The sequence below is a fragment of the Desmodus rotundus genome, chromosome 2 (genome assembly GCF_022682495.2).
Source record: "Desmodus rotundus isolate HL8 chromosome 2, HLdesRot8A.1, whole genome shotgun sequence".
NCBI classification, from domain to species: domain Eukaryota; kingdom Metazoa; phylum Chordata; class Mammalia; order Chiroptera; family Phyllostomidae; genus Desmodus; species Desmodus rotundus.
The window spans coordinates 147,461,226-147,478,263 of NC_071388.1; the positions used below are offsets into that span (position 1 = coordinate 147,461,226).

The window sequence follows — 17,038 nt, forward strand, 5'->3', positions numbered from 1 at the left end:
ATGAGATTACAAATGTCTACCACGGTGGCTGGCTGTGCATTGTACTCTACACTTGCCAGCACCCCATGGAAAGCAAGACAGTCCTGTTCCACCACACTTTGCTGCCCCTGTTGCTTATTATTTTTTTAAGGACTAAAATTGTAAAAGTAGCTTGTGAGACCATGGGCATTTTTTTATCATGGAAAGTGTCATTGAGAGGGAGTATACGTATGGGTCAAACTGTACGCCATTGACCTTTCCTGTTCCATGCAGCATCAGGCCTACCGTCCTATCGCTGTCTGGTTTGCTCCTTCTGTTGGTCACACAAGTGATTGGGTTTAGAGTACAGCTGGATTGGTACAAGTCCACCCACTGTTGGGAGGGAACCTTAGGCCCATCCTCTGTTTTTGGTGGGTCAGGAGCAGCTGCATTCTACATGAAGGACGTCATTTTCAATTCAAGTGCCCTTTCCTTTCTCTGACTTCAATATCACCTCAGATTAATAAATAGTTATGAAAAGAGACCCTTTGCCCATCCCATGTGCCTTGCTTAGTTCAAATTATAGACATATACCACTTTCAGGGCAATCTAAACCCATAACACATAAAAATAATGATAAACTTCAATTACGAACATGTTGCCCTGTCACAGTTGCACTTTTCCTGGCTACTGAGATCAAGTGGTCCGTCTCACAGAGAAGGAAGCCAGTCGTCGTGCAATAGAGAATTGTCAAGGGTCTGACTTCCTTGATAAAGAGAACACAGAAAGGAGCCTTAGTCCTGGAAAGATTGTGAATTGAAGGGAAAACTTTTGTTTTTGTTGAGATTGATTGTGAATAGATTATAACTAAATTTTGAAGAGTCTCTAAAAATGTAGTTAAATACCAAGATACATTACTTTCTGAGTGTTGCTAAAATATCCTTATTGTCATAGGCTAGTGATTGTTTTAAAACTACGGTCAGGTCTTCAGAGCCCCTTAGGGATAATATGGTGGGTAGAGACAGTTGTTTGCCTTCCAGCTCCCCTCCTCTGCCTCAACCCCATTATCTGGTCTACCTATTGGTCTTTCTGACCTTGACTTACTAAAATAGCCTAGTGGAAGAATGAAGAGCCATCCACACCTGTCTTGAGAAGAATAATCATGATATATTGTTTAATCTTGTAACTGCTCTATTTGTTCTGATGCTAAGACAGAAATTAAGTCTGTTTAATGTAAAGGATTTATTTCTTAGTCAATTGTTATCTAATTAAAAGTCAGAGATGAGGTCCCTATTTCCCAAACACAGGAAAAACAAAACTGGTTATAACCTAACAGTTACATATTGGTAGGTGGTATGAGTTCTTGGAACATCAGAAGATGGCATATAGCATTAGAGAGCGCCCAGTTCCACCTCAGTCTTCTAGACCCCACTGCTCATCACGCTAATATGAGTATAAAAAGACCTGAGACTTCCACAGGCATTATATTCAAAAAGCAGCATTCTCACGTGTAAATTCAAATGCACTCACGAAAGCTAGGACCCAGATGAGCTTTACCTAGTTAGCTAAGAACTCATAAGACACTAGTGGAATATTTTACAAATGCAGTAAGAAAACTGAATCAAGTTTTAAATGTAATAATTAAAAGGGAAGGCAGAACAATACTGGGCAGAAATAAGACCTGAAATATGTTATGATGTTATCTCCACATTATAACTGAAGGTTTAATTTAATTATAATTAATGAAGATAAGAGAAATTTGTGTTCAATAGAATGGATTACTCAGATGAAGAAGTTTGTTTAAATATATCCTATAACACTCTAAGTAGAGACTAAAACTTGAGAATTTTTAGTAGTTACTTTGCTAGATTCTTGAAGGAGAAAAATCCTAGGTGCACAATAGGATATATGGAGTTACCTGGAAATTATGGAGCCCATATCTATGATTCCTGAAGCAGTCCATTAAAAAGCATTTTTTAATCCCTAGAGGATAACAGGTGTTAAATAATTATACAGTGTAAATCCTTTGCCAAAAAATAAAGCCCCAAACAAACCTACTTTTTTCTTTTTTTAACTAAAAAATAGACCTTGGAATCAGTTTAAAAGTAGTTATAAATATTAGATTAATAGATTTCCAAAGGTAATTATAACAAACCAGTAGAGTTGCCAGAAGTTTTCATAATGGATTTAGAATCCAGAAAACCTACACAATTGCTAATGGAGTAATTTTAATTAGTAGAATAGTAAAGCCTACCAGTAACAAATGAAAAAATTGAAGGGAGATTTTTAAATGAGCAAACCATATATTGAAGATAATACATTGATAAATGCGTAAAGAAAGAGAGAAAAGCAGCTTGGAATTTATTCTAACTAGTGAGATTTCATCTGTAAACGTGATAGTTGTTGAATTAAAGAGTTAACACATGCAGTAGAATTACAGAACTTTTGTGTGGAACTCAGAATTTATGGTATGAGCTCAAAATAATACAACTAATAGGAAACTGAAGAGGAAAGAGTAAGGCCAGCAATGTATAAATGTACCTTAAATTTCTTTATAATAAGATTAGTGATCATATGATCAATGAGTGTTCATTTATTAATTACCTCTGTTCAGTAAAGGAACAAAACCTAAGGATCATTTAAAAATATTGTGGAAGAATATGCTGTAATGGTGAAATAAGTAGATCCTCAAATGCTCCTGAATTGGGCGGTTTAAACAACTATTTGAAGAGATTTTCATAGTACAAAAGCGGGGGGTCAGGTTCACTGCACATTCAGAATACTATATTGGTAGTCTCCCAAACAAGCTGTTTCCCAGCCCTTTACAATTTCTGAGCTGTGGGAATTGAGCTACCTATCTTTCCTGCCAGAGCCTTCATGTTCTAATTCCTACCTGGGTAGTATCAATGCCAATTTACCTCCTTCTAATAGGTGAGTGGAAGGAGAGCTAGCTCTTGTGTTTTAAAATATAAATGTGTCTTTTAAAAGATAAAATGTATCACATTTTTTATTATTATGTGAATGCTTCTGTACTCAGCACACTGCTGGATCCATCAGAGTCCTCTTGTAAAAGATCTGGCTTTGAAGTCAGTTTTTCAAGTCTCTCGACACCCTCTTGGTTTTGAGTGGTATGTGATCCAGTTTGGGGAGTCACACGGGTACTGTAGTAAGTAATTACAAAACAATTGTAAGCACCTGGAAGGCAAGGACTTTGCCTCTTCTCACTGTTATAACCCAGCCTCGAACAATGTCCGACACTCAGGAGATGATCAACAAATATTTGTTGAATGAATAATATAGTAGAAACAATAAACATCTTTTCTACAAGATACGGAAAGAGCCAAAAACAAGGGGGATGGGTGATTGAAAGAATTTCTAAAATTACACAGAATTAGCCTTAAAAAGAACAATCAGAAGAGTTAAGATCAGCTATTATTTATTTAGTATGCTTCTCAATGCTGGCTGGATGCATTGAGAAGCATACTAAATTCTACCAGGTAGAATTAAAACACAGTCTTTACCTTCCAGAAGGCCGTAGTTTGGTAGTGAAAACAGGTAAACAAATACTGCTGTTACAATCACATGAAAAGTCCAGAAATCAAAATGGATTATTGGGTACGCTCTTGGCATAAAGGAGGACATGATCAGCTTGCACTGAGCTAATTCTTGAGAAGTGATTGGTGGTCACCAAGGAGAATGCTGCAGAGGGTATATTTGATAGTGGAACGTGCCCATCCTCTATTTATAAATACAGATTTCTAAAATAATTCATTTCAGTGATTTTTCTCCACTAATACTAAGTGAGATTTAATTTGTTACTGGCTATGCTTAAATTTTTTGACCTATTAATGAGGGTTCTATGTATACACATATGTACATGTGTATTAAATTTCTTAATAATTTCTTAAAACAAAACAAAGAAGTGAATGTTATAAGTTGACTATGTTCTAGTCTCAGGGTAAGACCCAGTTCCCTTTTCAACAGGGGGATAACTCGTGGATTCTATTCCAATTTAGTGTGTCCCTTGGAGAGTAATGACAGTAACCTGAGTCTACTAGTGATCGAAAGGGCCCCATCTAGACCTGGGAGAAGACAAGAGAAATGACATAGTAAAGTTACCATGTGGCACCATCAAATTCTCCACTGCCCCCTCCCCTGCTGCTTACCTACTGGTGTCCACTAAAGGCTGGCTTACATCAGACACACTAGAATCAGGATAAAATTGGCTATAGAATTAAGTAGGCCATTTTTCAAAAATATTCCTATTACTAAGTGATACAAAGTGAAGGTAAACTTCATTTACAATGTTCAAGTTCATGCGTATCTAACACATATATTGTTATATGGTACCTGCATATGTCATTCTGGATGGAATTTGTATAATTTTGAAAGTTTCCAGACTCTACTTCTGTTCTATTCCCAAAATAGCATGGGAAGCGTGAAACAGGATGGCATGTGAGAGAATTGCAAGTCATTAGAAGTGCCTAGAATGTAGGTTTCTATGGGAAAGGACAAACTGAAGGAACCAGGTTGTGGAGGGCCTTCTGTGCCAAACCAAGATGTCTGAGTCTGTGCCAGACTAAGATGTTGGAAATTTATCCTCTGTGGGTCTGCTGTGCATTAGCATCAGGAGGACAATGTCAGATTGGAGTGTTAGGAAAATCACTGTGAGCAGCAGCATGGAAGAGAGCCTGAAAAGATGAGAAATTAAAGCAGGAAGACAATTTAGGATAGAGACTGAAAGAATGATCCAGCTAGAGGGGATGAGAGGGCAAAGGCCTGAGCCTGTCTGTGGTGGTACGGATGAAATCAGAAGATGTATGCTTTGAGTGGCGGCCACGTGCCAGATACTGCCTTAGGTTCTGGGGGTACATCTGTGAACAAGGCAGACTTCACTGTCCTCATGGAGCTTATACACTAGTCGGGTGGGGGCAGGGCGGGAACAATAAAATGATTCCATGTTCTTCAATTTGAGTGACTAGGCAGTCATGTAATGATTAAATGGGAGTTAGTTTGGGGAGAAAGTTTGAATGTGTTGAGTATGAAATATGTTCTATCTATGCATTTGGAAATACAGGTCTAGATTTGAGGAGTGAGGTTTGGCTCTCTTCAAAGGGCCTGTTTATGTTTGTTTTTAGTTATAATACTTAGTTTTATGATAACATTGGTCAGGACTTTTGGTTGAATAGAATCTGCTCTGGCCTGTGTAAGCAGATAAGAAACTTATTAAAAGCTTTTGGGTGTCCACTTATGGAATCTCCAGGAAGCCCAGAGAGCCTGATCCTGAGTCAGCGTATCCATGAACAGTGTGACTGCTGGGTCCAACACAGATGCTCCCCACCATACCATTGCTACCCCCTCACGTGGCTGCTTGTGGACCCTCTGAGGCTGGCCTGCCCTCCTGCAGAGGAGTATGAGCAGGTTAATTTTCTGACTCATGGGAAGAAGCCAAAATGAGGAGGGTTTCAAAGACATTGCACAGCTATAAATATCCAACAAAAATATTTTTGCCTCCAGCATATCTCTGATGGGAAAAACGTTTAATTTCCTAAGTGTGTACAATTTTACATTACTTTACTACATATTGTCGTGTAATGTTGTGATGAAGGCACGGCGTCTTCCGTAAAACAAAACTAATATCGTTCACATTAAAATGAATTGCCTTGATTTATTAATTTGCCAATGAATTTGCTTTTAAGTGTTGTTCATACCAAACTTATGAATGGATTCCGTTCTAGAAAGTTGTCAATAATTATTATTGAAAAATGTGAATACATCTTCCCACTGAAACTAAGTTATTTTATTATGTATGATGCAGTTTTTGTATATTAAAATGTGTTTCACTTTCCACTGGAAGCTCCTGAACACAAGCTACTTGGCACCTTCAGATGCGAAATGAAGGGAATGGGATGAAGTCATTGCGGGCACTGTGCCTATAGTCACATTGTAGGCATTCAATAAAAGTTGGGAAAGTGTTTCTAGGAATAGATGATTACAGGGAGAGAAGGAAGAAGGAGGGAATAAGTTTATATTTCTAACAGGGAGTTGCCTTTATTTTTTGTAATATATTTTATTGATGATGCTATCACAGTTGTCCCATTTTTTTTCCTACCCTTTATTCCCCTTCACCCTGCACCCCACCCCCACCAGCATTCCCCCTACCTTACTTAGTTCATGAGGGAGCTGCCTTAAATTGTTCTAATAAAAGCAGGTTACATCCAAAGACTTAACATTTCAAGGGATTAAGCAAAAACAAAACGTGTATAAAACACATAGACACACACAACAGTGTGGTGGTAGCCAGAGGGATAGGGGTTGGCGGGGAGGTGGAGGTGAGCAAAGGAGGGGAAATGGGGGTGGAAGGAAGCTTTGCTTGGGACAATGGGCACACGGTGAGGTGTGTAGATGGTGTTTTGTTGAGTTGTGCACTTGACACCTGTATGGTTTTGTGAACCAATGGACCCCAATAAATTCTATTTTTTTTTTAAAAAAGGTTACATTCAGCAGCTTAATGTTTCAAACTTGCACATATATATTGTCTGACCCCTGAATTCCAGAGTGGTGATTCAACAGCAAATAGATTGACTGAATAACATACAATGGCCAGTCATAACAGAGTTGTAGGGTTAGCGTGAAGGTAATTGGGCTGAACATACAGAGGTTAGCAAAAGTAGGTTTATGCAAAACAGTTTAGTCTTGTATTATTTATTAATTATTGTTTTATTTTCCATACAAACAACTGTGTACCTACTTTTGCCTCACCCCGTATAGTCACCAAAATATACCATGGAACTTTTTGCTTATTTTTAGTGGTAATGTTAGCTTACTTTCCTAATGATTTGTATCTCTTAACCTAATGTAGAACTGGGGAGAAGAATGTGAACTGAGGCTTTCCATCGCCTTCACTTAGGAAGGCCTTATTGTATTCCTGACCAAAGAGGTCTTTTCATCAGAAAAATGCCGCTTGCCTGATGGTTACGTAACGAGGCTACTGGAATTTCCTGTCTATGGTAGAGGAGAGCAAGTTGACTTGCTTGAACAGATTTATAACTGATCATTTATATGCCTGATTTTCAGAACAATGAAGAACACCGTATTACTTTTTCACAATTTGTGTTACAAGAACAACATATATATATATATATATATATATATATATATATATATATATATATATATATATATATAAAAAGATGTGTGATCAGTTATATATATATATATATCAGTTTATACATATATAAAGCATCTGTTGTATGTTAGGTACTTAATAAGAGGAGATGAGCAAAACAGATATAGCCCTTGCTCAATTTGAGCAATTAACATGAATTATATTCTATTACATATAATTTTAAGAATAAAAAAATCTTGTAAAGGTATTTCATTAAAGTTTATGTAAATTTCAAACTAAGAAGATAAGGAGACTTTCTTGATATTCCCAAGAAACTTAACTGTATTAAACATTCCTGGATGGTATTTTGATTTATCATATAGTTTAGTATTGACAAGAAATACAAACATTTTGATAGGGACACAGCTGAATAAATAATATCAGCCTCAGTGCTTAGAAAACTAACTTAGATAATAGATCTAAATGACAAAAACAGATTCAACAAAAGGTGGAATTCGGTTTAGGGAGCCCCTTTCAGTCATAAGAATGTGGTAAAGCACTCTCAGGAGCAAGACAGATGTGCCCTGACTGGTATTTGACCAAGTTTTCACCTTTTCCCATCTCATCCATCAGTCCCTTTGGAAGGCAGTTAGGCCCACATCAGACAAAGGAGTCACTGAAATGCTGAAGATCAGCATTAGCTGATTGACTCCATTCTTTGGGAGCATGCTCCCTACTTGCAGCTGATTTCCAGGTCCTGGAATGTGAGCTGCTGTGCCTCTGACGAAGAAAAGGCAAATCACACACAGGATTAAAGTTCAGGGAGTTCTTACCCATCCAGAGTTTTTAACCAGCGGGAGTTTCATTCACCACTTAAGGACTTGGGGAGATATCAAGGGGTTAACAAAAACTTAAAATCTTACAACTGTGGCACTAAAAAGATTGTTCCCTTCTTCTGTTCCAATCCTTCATTTTACAGTGCTTCCTTAAAGTCACACATCTTTTCCTTAAATTTAATAAATAGTCCACAAATACTTTAATATGTATTTTTTTTTAAGTACAAATGTTTATAAAGAAACAGTTTTTTGAATTGTGCCCCATAGAAATAACTGCTTACTACTTTGGTTTTTATTTTTCTAGATTTCTTTTTAAGCATATTGTTTCTGTGTACATAGTAAGGCAAAAATGGGGTCACAGGCTGTTCTGCCATATAGCACAGTAATGAGATGTCCTGACTTTGAAATCAGATGATCCTGGGTTTGAATCCCAGCTCTTGAGGTTATGAATAAGTCTTTGGCCAGTTACTTTATCGGTAAACTAAAGATAATGTACCTACTCATAAGGTAGTTTTGAATAACATAATGGAGATAGTATATGCGGGGTACTTGTAATAAAGCATTTAGTAAATGCTTAATAATCCAGCTTCTTGTTCCTATGTTCCTACCACGCTGTCCCCTTCCCACCTTGCTTTTCTGTATTCATTCAGGGGTGGGGGGCAGAGGCACGGATATGTTTTTAAATTGATACTCTATAAGCCAAGAAAAATGTATAGCTAAAAATTTCTCCTGGCTTAGAGGGCCTTATATTTTTGATACAAAGTTTTATGATTCAAATTTTGTAAGTTAAGATTCAATTTGAACTGATCCCATTAACTAAACTTTTCAGTTCTTTTTAATGTATATGTTGTTTTAATGTATATGTAATTTGCATATTACCACAGAAAGCAGCATAGTACATCATATAAGTACCATGATTATCATACATAGTGTGCTATTTTATTTGTCTCATTCAAGGAGAATCTTATGTCACTTTATAATTTGCCTTAATTCCAAGTAGACATACAATTTTGTCTCAAATTAATGGGAAAGGTTAAGTAATTAACTTAGTGAGAAGAGTAATTTTGAATTTTGTTTGGGGTTTGTATACTTAATGGAATTAAATGTGAAAATTAAATGTTTATATGCAAAATGGGGCCACAATTAAATTTTATGACAAAGAAAGTAAATGTTGCTATTTTTTTCCTTCCTTTTCTCTAGCTCAACTGAAAAGTCATTTCCTTGGAGATCAACAGGTATGAGTTTTTATCACATAAAATATCTTTACTATGTTTTACACACACACACACGCACACAATGTAGGTTTATAGACTGCTTTTTGAATTTACTACCTCTTGGTAAAAATAAGCTAAGCATGCAAAGCCTTTGATGGCAACAATATTGAGCTATTTTGCTTTGAAAAAGCAAGTTTTAGCAAATAAGCATAGTTTTTAATATGCTTATTTTTTAATAATTAAATAGATTTGTATATTTCAACCATTAAAAAAAGATAAAGCATTAGACATCACTGTTAATATCTACCCAATATCTGAACATTCGGTATCATAAGGAAACACATGAGGTTCCCCCACAAAGGTTACTGTATAACCTAGGAAACTTGGCTAATCACTTACATAAGTCCAAGGTCCTTTCTTTCAGTGTTTCTCATACTCAGAAGAGTTACCTGAAGTGTTCATTTTCTTTATGTAGCATATCTGGTAGCTTCTAATATAGTCTGGAAGCTTCTTTCTATTTTTCCTTTTTACCCTAAATTCACCTCATATAAAGGATGGATTAAGGAGAGTGTCTGCCACTTTCACACATATTTGAAGTCTTAGTCTTTATTCATTCAGTGTTCACTGAGCAGCCACGTCATAGACCCAGTAGTATACACATTGCTTGTCAGGCAGTGATAGGCTCAACACACGTGGCCCCGTCACCTCCTGTGGAGCTCATAATGTAAAGGATGTTGCCAACAACATATAAATGCTACATAGAATAGGCTTCAATATCTAAATACTTGGGCAATTTTAAAACAAGGCTTGAATTGAGTAAAACTCAGATCCCCAAATGCCTCATATCTGAGTTTACCTGAACCTGGTACCAGGAGTCTTGTTATTTATAGCGCATACAGGGCACTCTTCTGTTTATAAAGAAGGGATTCCCAAGAACTGTAGTATTTACTCAAGCCGTTGATTAGGCAGAGACATGTGAAAAGCTGCTTAATGAGACTTACCAAGAACAGTTTAATGCAGGGCATGCCATGAATTAATAATGTGTGGTTAATTGCTAAATAAGTATTACATGGGAAACATGTTTATAAATGTACAGCGGGCTTCTGAGATTTTGGAGAGAAGATGTGCCTGGCGCGTAGGGCTTGGCTGGTGGAGCGGGTGTTGTCATTAGGCAGCAGAAGAGACAACAGAAATGTCACATGAGAAAACTTAAAACTGGTTTGGGAGATGATAAGGTGTGCAAAGCTAGCCAGCCCCAGTGGGTCAAATTATAGAGAGCTGCACTTATCGGGGACTTGGAGCTCCCCTCCCGCAGGTTTTGGAGAGCCACTGAGATTCCTGTGAAAGAAAAGTCATCTGATTGAAACTTGCCTCAAAAGAAATAGCAGAGCTATGAACTATTAAAAAGTGATTTGAAAAATTAGTTTAAAGAAAAATGCTAAGCACATCATAATGCATTTGTTATTTGGCTGTGGCAAAATTTACCATTTAATATAAAATTCTTCTGTAAGTTCATCTTTAATACTGTATCATTAATTTATTCCAGAACTACCCGAGAGCCTTTCTAGTTGTGTAGCACTCAGTTGTCAATGTTTAAAACAACTATCCCTGCCCTCTTGGGTGCTTCAGGTCTAGTGAAAGTATATAACTGTGTACACTTAAAACTTGGGGTCAGTGGGGATGCTCTAAAGAAAACAAGTACCGTATTTTTAGGACTATAAGATGCACCTTTTCCCCCACAAATTTGGGGGAAAGGGGGATTCATCCTATAGTCTGAATGTAGTTTGCCTGGCTCGCTTGGGGCGGGGGGCAGGGTTGCAGCAGTGGAGCAAAATCCCCCCCCCCACCCCCCCAGATCCTAGGTGCGTCTTATAGTCCGAAAAACACGGTATATACAAGTTGTCAGGTTGTTTCTAATGTTTCATGATGGTAACATTGTGGTAAACTTCCCTACATGTAAAATCGTATCTGCACTGTAAGCTAGATTTTTAAGAAGAAAATTATGTAATATATATGGAACATTTTTAAGGCTCTTAATATATGTAACCGTTTCATTCCTGAAAAGATTGTGTTGATTCTCTCTCCCTTAGGGGATATGAGGTTGATCCTCTCATATTCCCCCAGTAGTGTTGTCATTTATATTTCTAACTATCTACAAAATATAAAAGTCCCTCTGTATTGCCCCTTTCTGTTGGAGGGGTAGCGTTTGATAGGTGAGAGTTCTTTGTAGGCCAAGAGTAATAGCTCTATCGTTTGGGGCTCTGTCGGGAAACCTGCGCCCATGCCAGATAGCTGACTATGAGGGATTTGATACGGGGAAGTTATAGTTAAGAGTGTGGATTGGAAGGTTTGGGAGAATTAAACAGCATGGTGAAGCACCGAGAAGATTAATTATAACAGGAAGCTCCTACCATTTCTAGGATTGTAGTTTTGGAGATGGGGCGGGGGCAGGATCCACGAAGTGTTGAGTAGAGTGGCAGAAACATCCTGGCTGTTCTGTGTAGTCCTGCTCCTGTCCCACACCAGTCTGTCACGGCTGAACTGAGCTGGAATGGGCAGTTACAGATTTTTAACTACCGAAAAAGCCAGAGAGGCACAGTGTATAATTGTGTTGATTTACATACAGAGAGAATAATCTTGGAGTATGAAGACACATGATAGGCAATTAAATATCTGGGCACTTGGCATTCTTTCTGTCTTCTCTTCCCTCCACTACTCTTACTCAGCTTCGGTCATTTGACCCCACCGTCTTCCCTAATTACTAATGCAGTAAATATATATAAAATGTTACATATGTAAATGTTATATTTCATGTATCTGTGTGTGTATAAACAGCTTCTGAAATACTTTAACATTAGGGAAATACAGCTCCAGTAACTCATCTGCCCTCACCACAGCTACATCTGTAATTCACACCTATTAACTCTGCTCCATGCCTTTTGTCAGAGTATACTCGTGCCCAAACTCCTGTTCAAACCTGGGAGGTATTACATTTACTAATGCTTTCTTCCTTTTGAGAGGTTGGCAGAAGTGTATTAACCTTCAGACACAACAATCACAACTGGTATTTATTCCACCTCCTAATATTTTGACTATTAATTGTTCCTTGTCATTATTGTTAGATTTTCCATTTCAGCCATGGCAGTAAACTATAATTATGAGGGTAGAAAATTGAAATTTGATTGTATGAATAAAAGTAAAATCTAATTTGTTTCATGTTTCTTTATAGTAATCTATCTAAGCACCTAAGTAGTAATAGGTGCTTTTTAGAAGTTTGATTGTAAGTTTTTAAAAAAATAACTGATTTGCTGCTACTTTTATTGTAAAGTTTAACTATTATCTTCTCATTACCACTTCGCATGCAGAGATACTGAATACATTGTGAAAATCTTCTCCTTTTTAGAATTTGGCAGTCTGAAGCAGGGTGACTTAAATGTAAAAAATATGTATTTAAAAGGTCTTCTTCGGTCTACTTTGTCTTTGGCTGGGTTTTGACAAGCGAAACATAATTATTCACTTTTCTTGATTTCCTAAATAAGAAAAGATTGCACAAAAGGACTTAGGATTGAAGGGCTGTTACTGTTCCTTATTTTCCTTCAATATTTTGCAAATTTATACATACACAATTTTTCTACCTTTTTAATTACAATTTTGTCTTCAGAAGCTTAGCACTTTAAAGCTTGTCTGCAGTAAGGTGAATTGTTAGTGGGGCAGTGGTTTGATCACTCACTACCTGGGAGAGCTTCCTACCTACTCGGGTGTTTTCAGAATGTTACGTTCTGTTGAAACGCCAGAAAGTGAAACCACCTGCTGAATTTCATTTTTAAAGACCTAACTTCCTTTAGTCATTTTCTAAGAGCTCAGGCAGCCCTAAGCAGAAACGATTTTCATTTCTTTCTGATTCAGTTCAACAGAATCAGATTGCTTGTTTTTTTCTGGTTGATTGGTTGGTTGGTTTTTAACCCATTCTAGGAATAGGAAGCTATTTGAAAGTAAAAAAGCCAAAGCTTTTTAAGTTTGGATGCTCAGAGATAACTTCCCAAATCGTGGGGAAGAACTGTTCATTTACAAGAATTTTGTTTTCCTAGGCTAATCGGGAAGGAGACTTAAGGAGAAGCTTCCCTAGAAATAATAAAGTTGTTTTGACCCATTTATCCTCTCTTGTTACCTTGCCTTCCTGGCACCTTCTCTCTTCATTAGTCTGCATTGTGTAGCTTATCAGCATTGCCTACAAACTCTCTAAAAACATAAATGCACATCTTTTTGTCTTCTATGAAGAAGAGAGGTGGTCATTTTTTGTTTTGGGTTTGTCTTTTCCTTAGTCTTGCATTGTTTTATAAACTTGCATTTTTGTGTTTTCGTGTATATTGTCTAAACGCGGGTGAAGAGGGAATGTTGTCTCAGTGTTCCTTTTTTCCCCATTTATTGGTGTGTCATTTTCCCATGTTCATATCTTTATATCTCAAATACATAAATTTATGTATTTGTACAATCTCTTATGTTCCACCGAAGTTTGAGGTAGCTTTTAAGACGTATAATAAAAAAGAAAAATAAACACCAGAATCAAACATATACATACATCAAGACCTATTATTATACATGTTACAATAATAGGTCTTGAGGAAAATGAGGATGCAAATATATGCACATGTAATTATACTTCTTCACGATGGAGAACATTGTGCAGAATATCTTTTAAAGAAAGAACCTTGGACTTACCTCTCTTTAAGAAAAAGCATGCCAATTCAGTCATAAAAATTACCATACACAGTGTGTGCTACCCACCAGGAAGACTGTTGAAGCCATAAATTGAATCCTTTTGTCAAAGTTATCATTGGTTGTTGCTTAAATCCTCTAGCCACATCCCGTAAAGTGAATTTTGCCACAATTTTACAGTATTTCTGTTCCAGGGAAAAAAATTACTAGAGCCCAAGCAGTTTGCCGGCTTATACATAAAATAAGGGGAGGGGAGTGGCATCCGCCTGAGAATCTGCCCCTCCCCCTCCTGTCCATGTAGGTGAGGAGGGAGAGCAGCCTGCAGAGCTGATCACTGTCTGTTCCCACCAGGCCAGAGAGGCCTCACTTTCACTTGAAGAGAGTGTTCAGGAAATAGTTGCAGGAGCAGAAATTAATGTAACTTAAGTAATTGGGAGTTACTACTCATAGATAAGAAACTGAAGAGATCAAAAGATGACAGTATATAATAAAGCAGTGAGTTATCAAAGGACACAGGAGCATAAATGGGGAAATTTCTGGTTGACCCAGAAGGCATTAAAGGATCAAAAGACTTAGTTGGGTCTTCTGTGATATGTAGTGCATGGGAGAGACAATGTTAACCATTACATGCAGCTAGGATATTCAATGTTCGAAAATAAATACGAAAGGGAAGAAAGATGAAAGGATTGTAGTGAAATAGCAGTTTTAACCTGACGAGATTATTTAATTTCACAGTGCCATATTTGTTTATTGTAGAATATGTATTGAAGTGCCATAATTTTAACATACTGTACATTTAAATCATGATTTTGTGATACATACTGACAGTAGTTAACATATACTAATACTATTTAGGAGGTCGGTTTTATATTTTGTTTATGTATTTAAATTTTGTTTCTAAAATGTGTAGATACAAGTTCGTTCCACTGTGGTGTGTTTAAAAAATCATAATAATACTAAACATAAATTATAAATGAGAGACTAGCTCTAAGTCAATTTATTTGTCTTCTTTTTTCTCCATCTGGAACAAGTAATTTACAACACAAGAAAGCACCAACACATCATATGACTCCAACTTAAATGGGAACCTTTTATGCCTCAGTAAAAATGTACTGAATTTATAAAATAGCTACAGGAGGAAGTTATACATGTTTATAAATAGACTATTAGATTAGTAGTTATATAGAGAGACTATTATTTTATTGAGGGTTTTGGATTTTTTTTATTATAGCTGTAAATTGATCTGTACAGAATTTTATTATATATTCCTTAGTGTTTCTCTTCCAAATATCAGGAGAAATACAAACTTCTGTTAAATTATCCTCAGAGTCCAAGCTTGCCCTCCCATGTATTGAGGCCTTTTAGTCACGGAGCCTTGACAGTCGTCTTACCACAACTGCAGTGATGCGGCTTCCTGATCACCGCTGTGCAGGGTCTCTTAACTTTTTAATGTTTCGTTACAAAAGTAAGGCATGCTTCTTATTTTTAAAAAATAATAGTAAGTCTAGAAACATTGGGAGTAAAGGTAAAAATTTCCTTCATTGCCACTTCTCCTGCTCCCACGGCCATTGCCCATACACTGAGAGTGACGCCACCACGGAGCCCCTCTAGTGGAGTTCCATGACCTGATGAAAGACAGAAAAACCTGGAGAAGACCACCTGCGTAAACAGACATTCTCACAAACTAGCTTATCTCCTATCTGTTCCCTGGGAACAACTCGTTCTTCCCATGGGTGCCTTTTCTCCTCCTCCCCCCTTATTACATTAGCCCCTAACTTCTGCCATTGGCACGGAATGGTACTGAATGTAGACTGTAGTTGAAAAATAAAATTAAAAATAAATAAAAGAAGGGAAGCTCCAGGAAGGCATCTGTTGAGTTTCAGATGTTTTCAGTTTAAAATGATCTTCATGCCAACTCTCTTGAGGCTCAAATGGTTCCCACAAATATATATTCCTGTCTATACCTATCTATGCTTACTGTGTTACCAGGATATAGGAATGTAAATCTTCATGAATATTTTAAATTTTATTAAGTTATTAGGCCTTAAAAATTGTTTCAAATTTCCTTCTAAATCTTGGACAGATAAAAAAGTAAAATTATGTAAAGAAATAGTTATTAAGTACTTATTAAATACGAACATTCCATGGAGGCTTCAGCATTACCAGTGATAATTATATTGTTTGACTAGTTCTTATGAAAATTGGAAATCACCCTGACCTTGGAATTTAATAAAATTTTCTTGTGTCCTGCCAGTTTTTCTTTTTTCTTTTTATACCTGGCTCAAAATGATCAGATACATTTTCTGTCAAAAATAAAAATGCAACAACCACCTTCAAAATAAGCAAAACACAACCTTTTATCTTCATTGCATTTTTTCCATTACCATTTAATCCTTTTATACTCCTCTCCCCCCAGCAGTCATCACACTTGCCCGCGCTCATGAGTCCTTTTTCATTTTTGCTCAGTCCCTCTACCCCCTACCCTCCACCCCTCCAGTGTTGATCATCCTGCTCTCCATGTATGAGACTGTCCCCATTTTCCTTATTAGTTCAGTCTGTTCGTTAGATGTCATATATGAGTGACATCATATGGTATTTGTCTTTCTCTTACAAGCTTATTTCACTTAGCATAATGTTCTCCAGGTCCATCCATATTGTTGCAAAGGGTAAAATTCTCTTCTTTTTTATGGCCAAGTAGTATTCATTGTGTAAATGCCCCATAGTTATTTTATCCACTCATCTACTGATAGACACTTGGGCTGTTTCCGTATCTTGGCAATTGTAAATAACACCGCATTGAACATAGCGGTGCTTATGTTTTTTCGAATTCATGTTTTGGGTTTCTTCGGATATATTCCCAGAAGTGGGATCACTGGGTCAAAAGGCAGATCCGTTTTTAATTTTTTGAGATACTTCCATACTGTTTTCCACAGTGACTGCACCAGTCTGCATTTCTACCAACAGTACAAAAGGGTTCCCCTTTCTCCACTGTGTGTTTTTGTTGATTTATTGATGATGAGGTACCATCTCACACCTGTCAAAAAACAAACATCACCAGTGGACATAGTTTGAATACAGACATCCCCAGAGGTTCCCAGACTTTGCTGCACATTAGAATTGCCTGTAGAGCTGTTAAAATTTTGATGTCCAGCCCTCCCCTACAGATTTCAAAAGTCTGAGACCTGCTCTAATCATCAGTAGTTTTT

General features: G+C 37.0%; 1 protein-coding gene across 12 annotated transcripts in view; it reads left to right on the forward strand.

Moving 5' to 3' along the window:
- PKP4 (plakophilin 4) overlaps nt 1–17,038 on the forward strand; it is a 239,995-nt gene that overhangs the window by 154,161 nt on the left and 68,796 nt on the right. For 9 of the 12 annotated variants that reach the window (XM_053918693.1, XM_053918695.1, XM_053918696.1 and 6 more), the window contains one exon: nt 9,103–9,137. The exons of the other annotated variants lie outside the window; for them this stretch is intronic. In XM_053918693.1, coding sequence (XP_053774668.1) covers nt 9,103–9,137 — 35 coding nt within the window. The remainder of the gene's footprint in view (nt 1–9,102; nt 9,138–17,038) is intronic. 12 annotated transcript variants of the gene reach the window in all.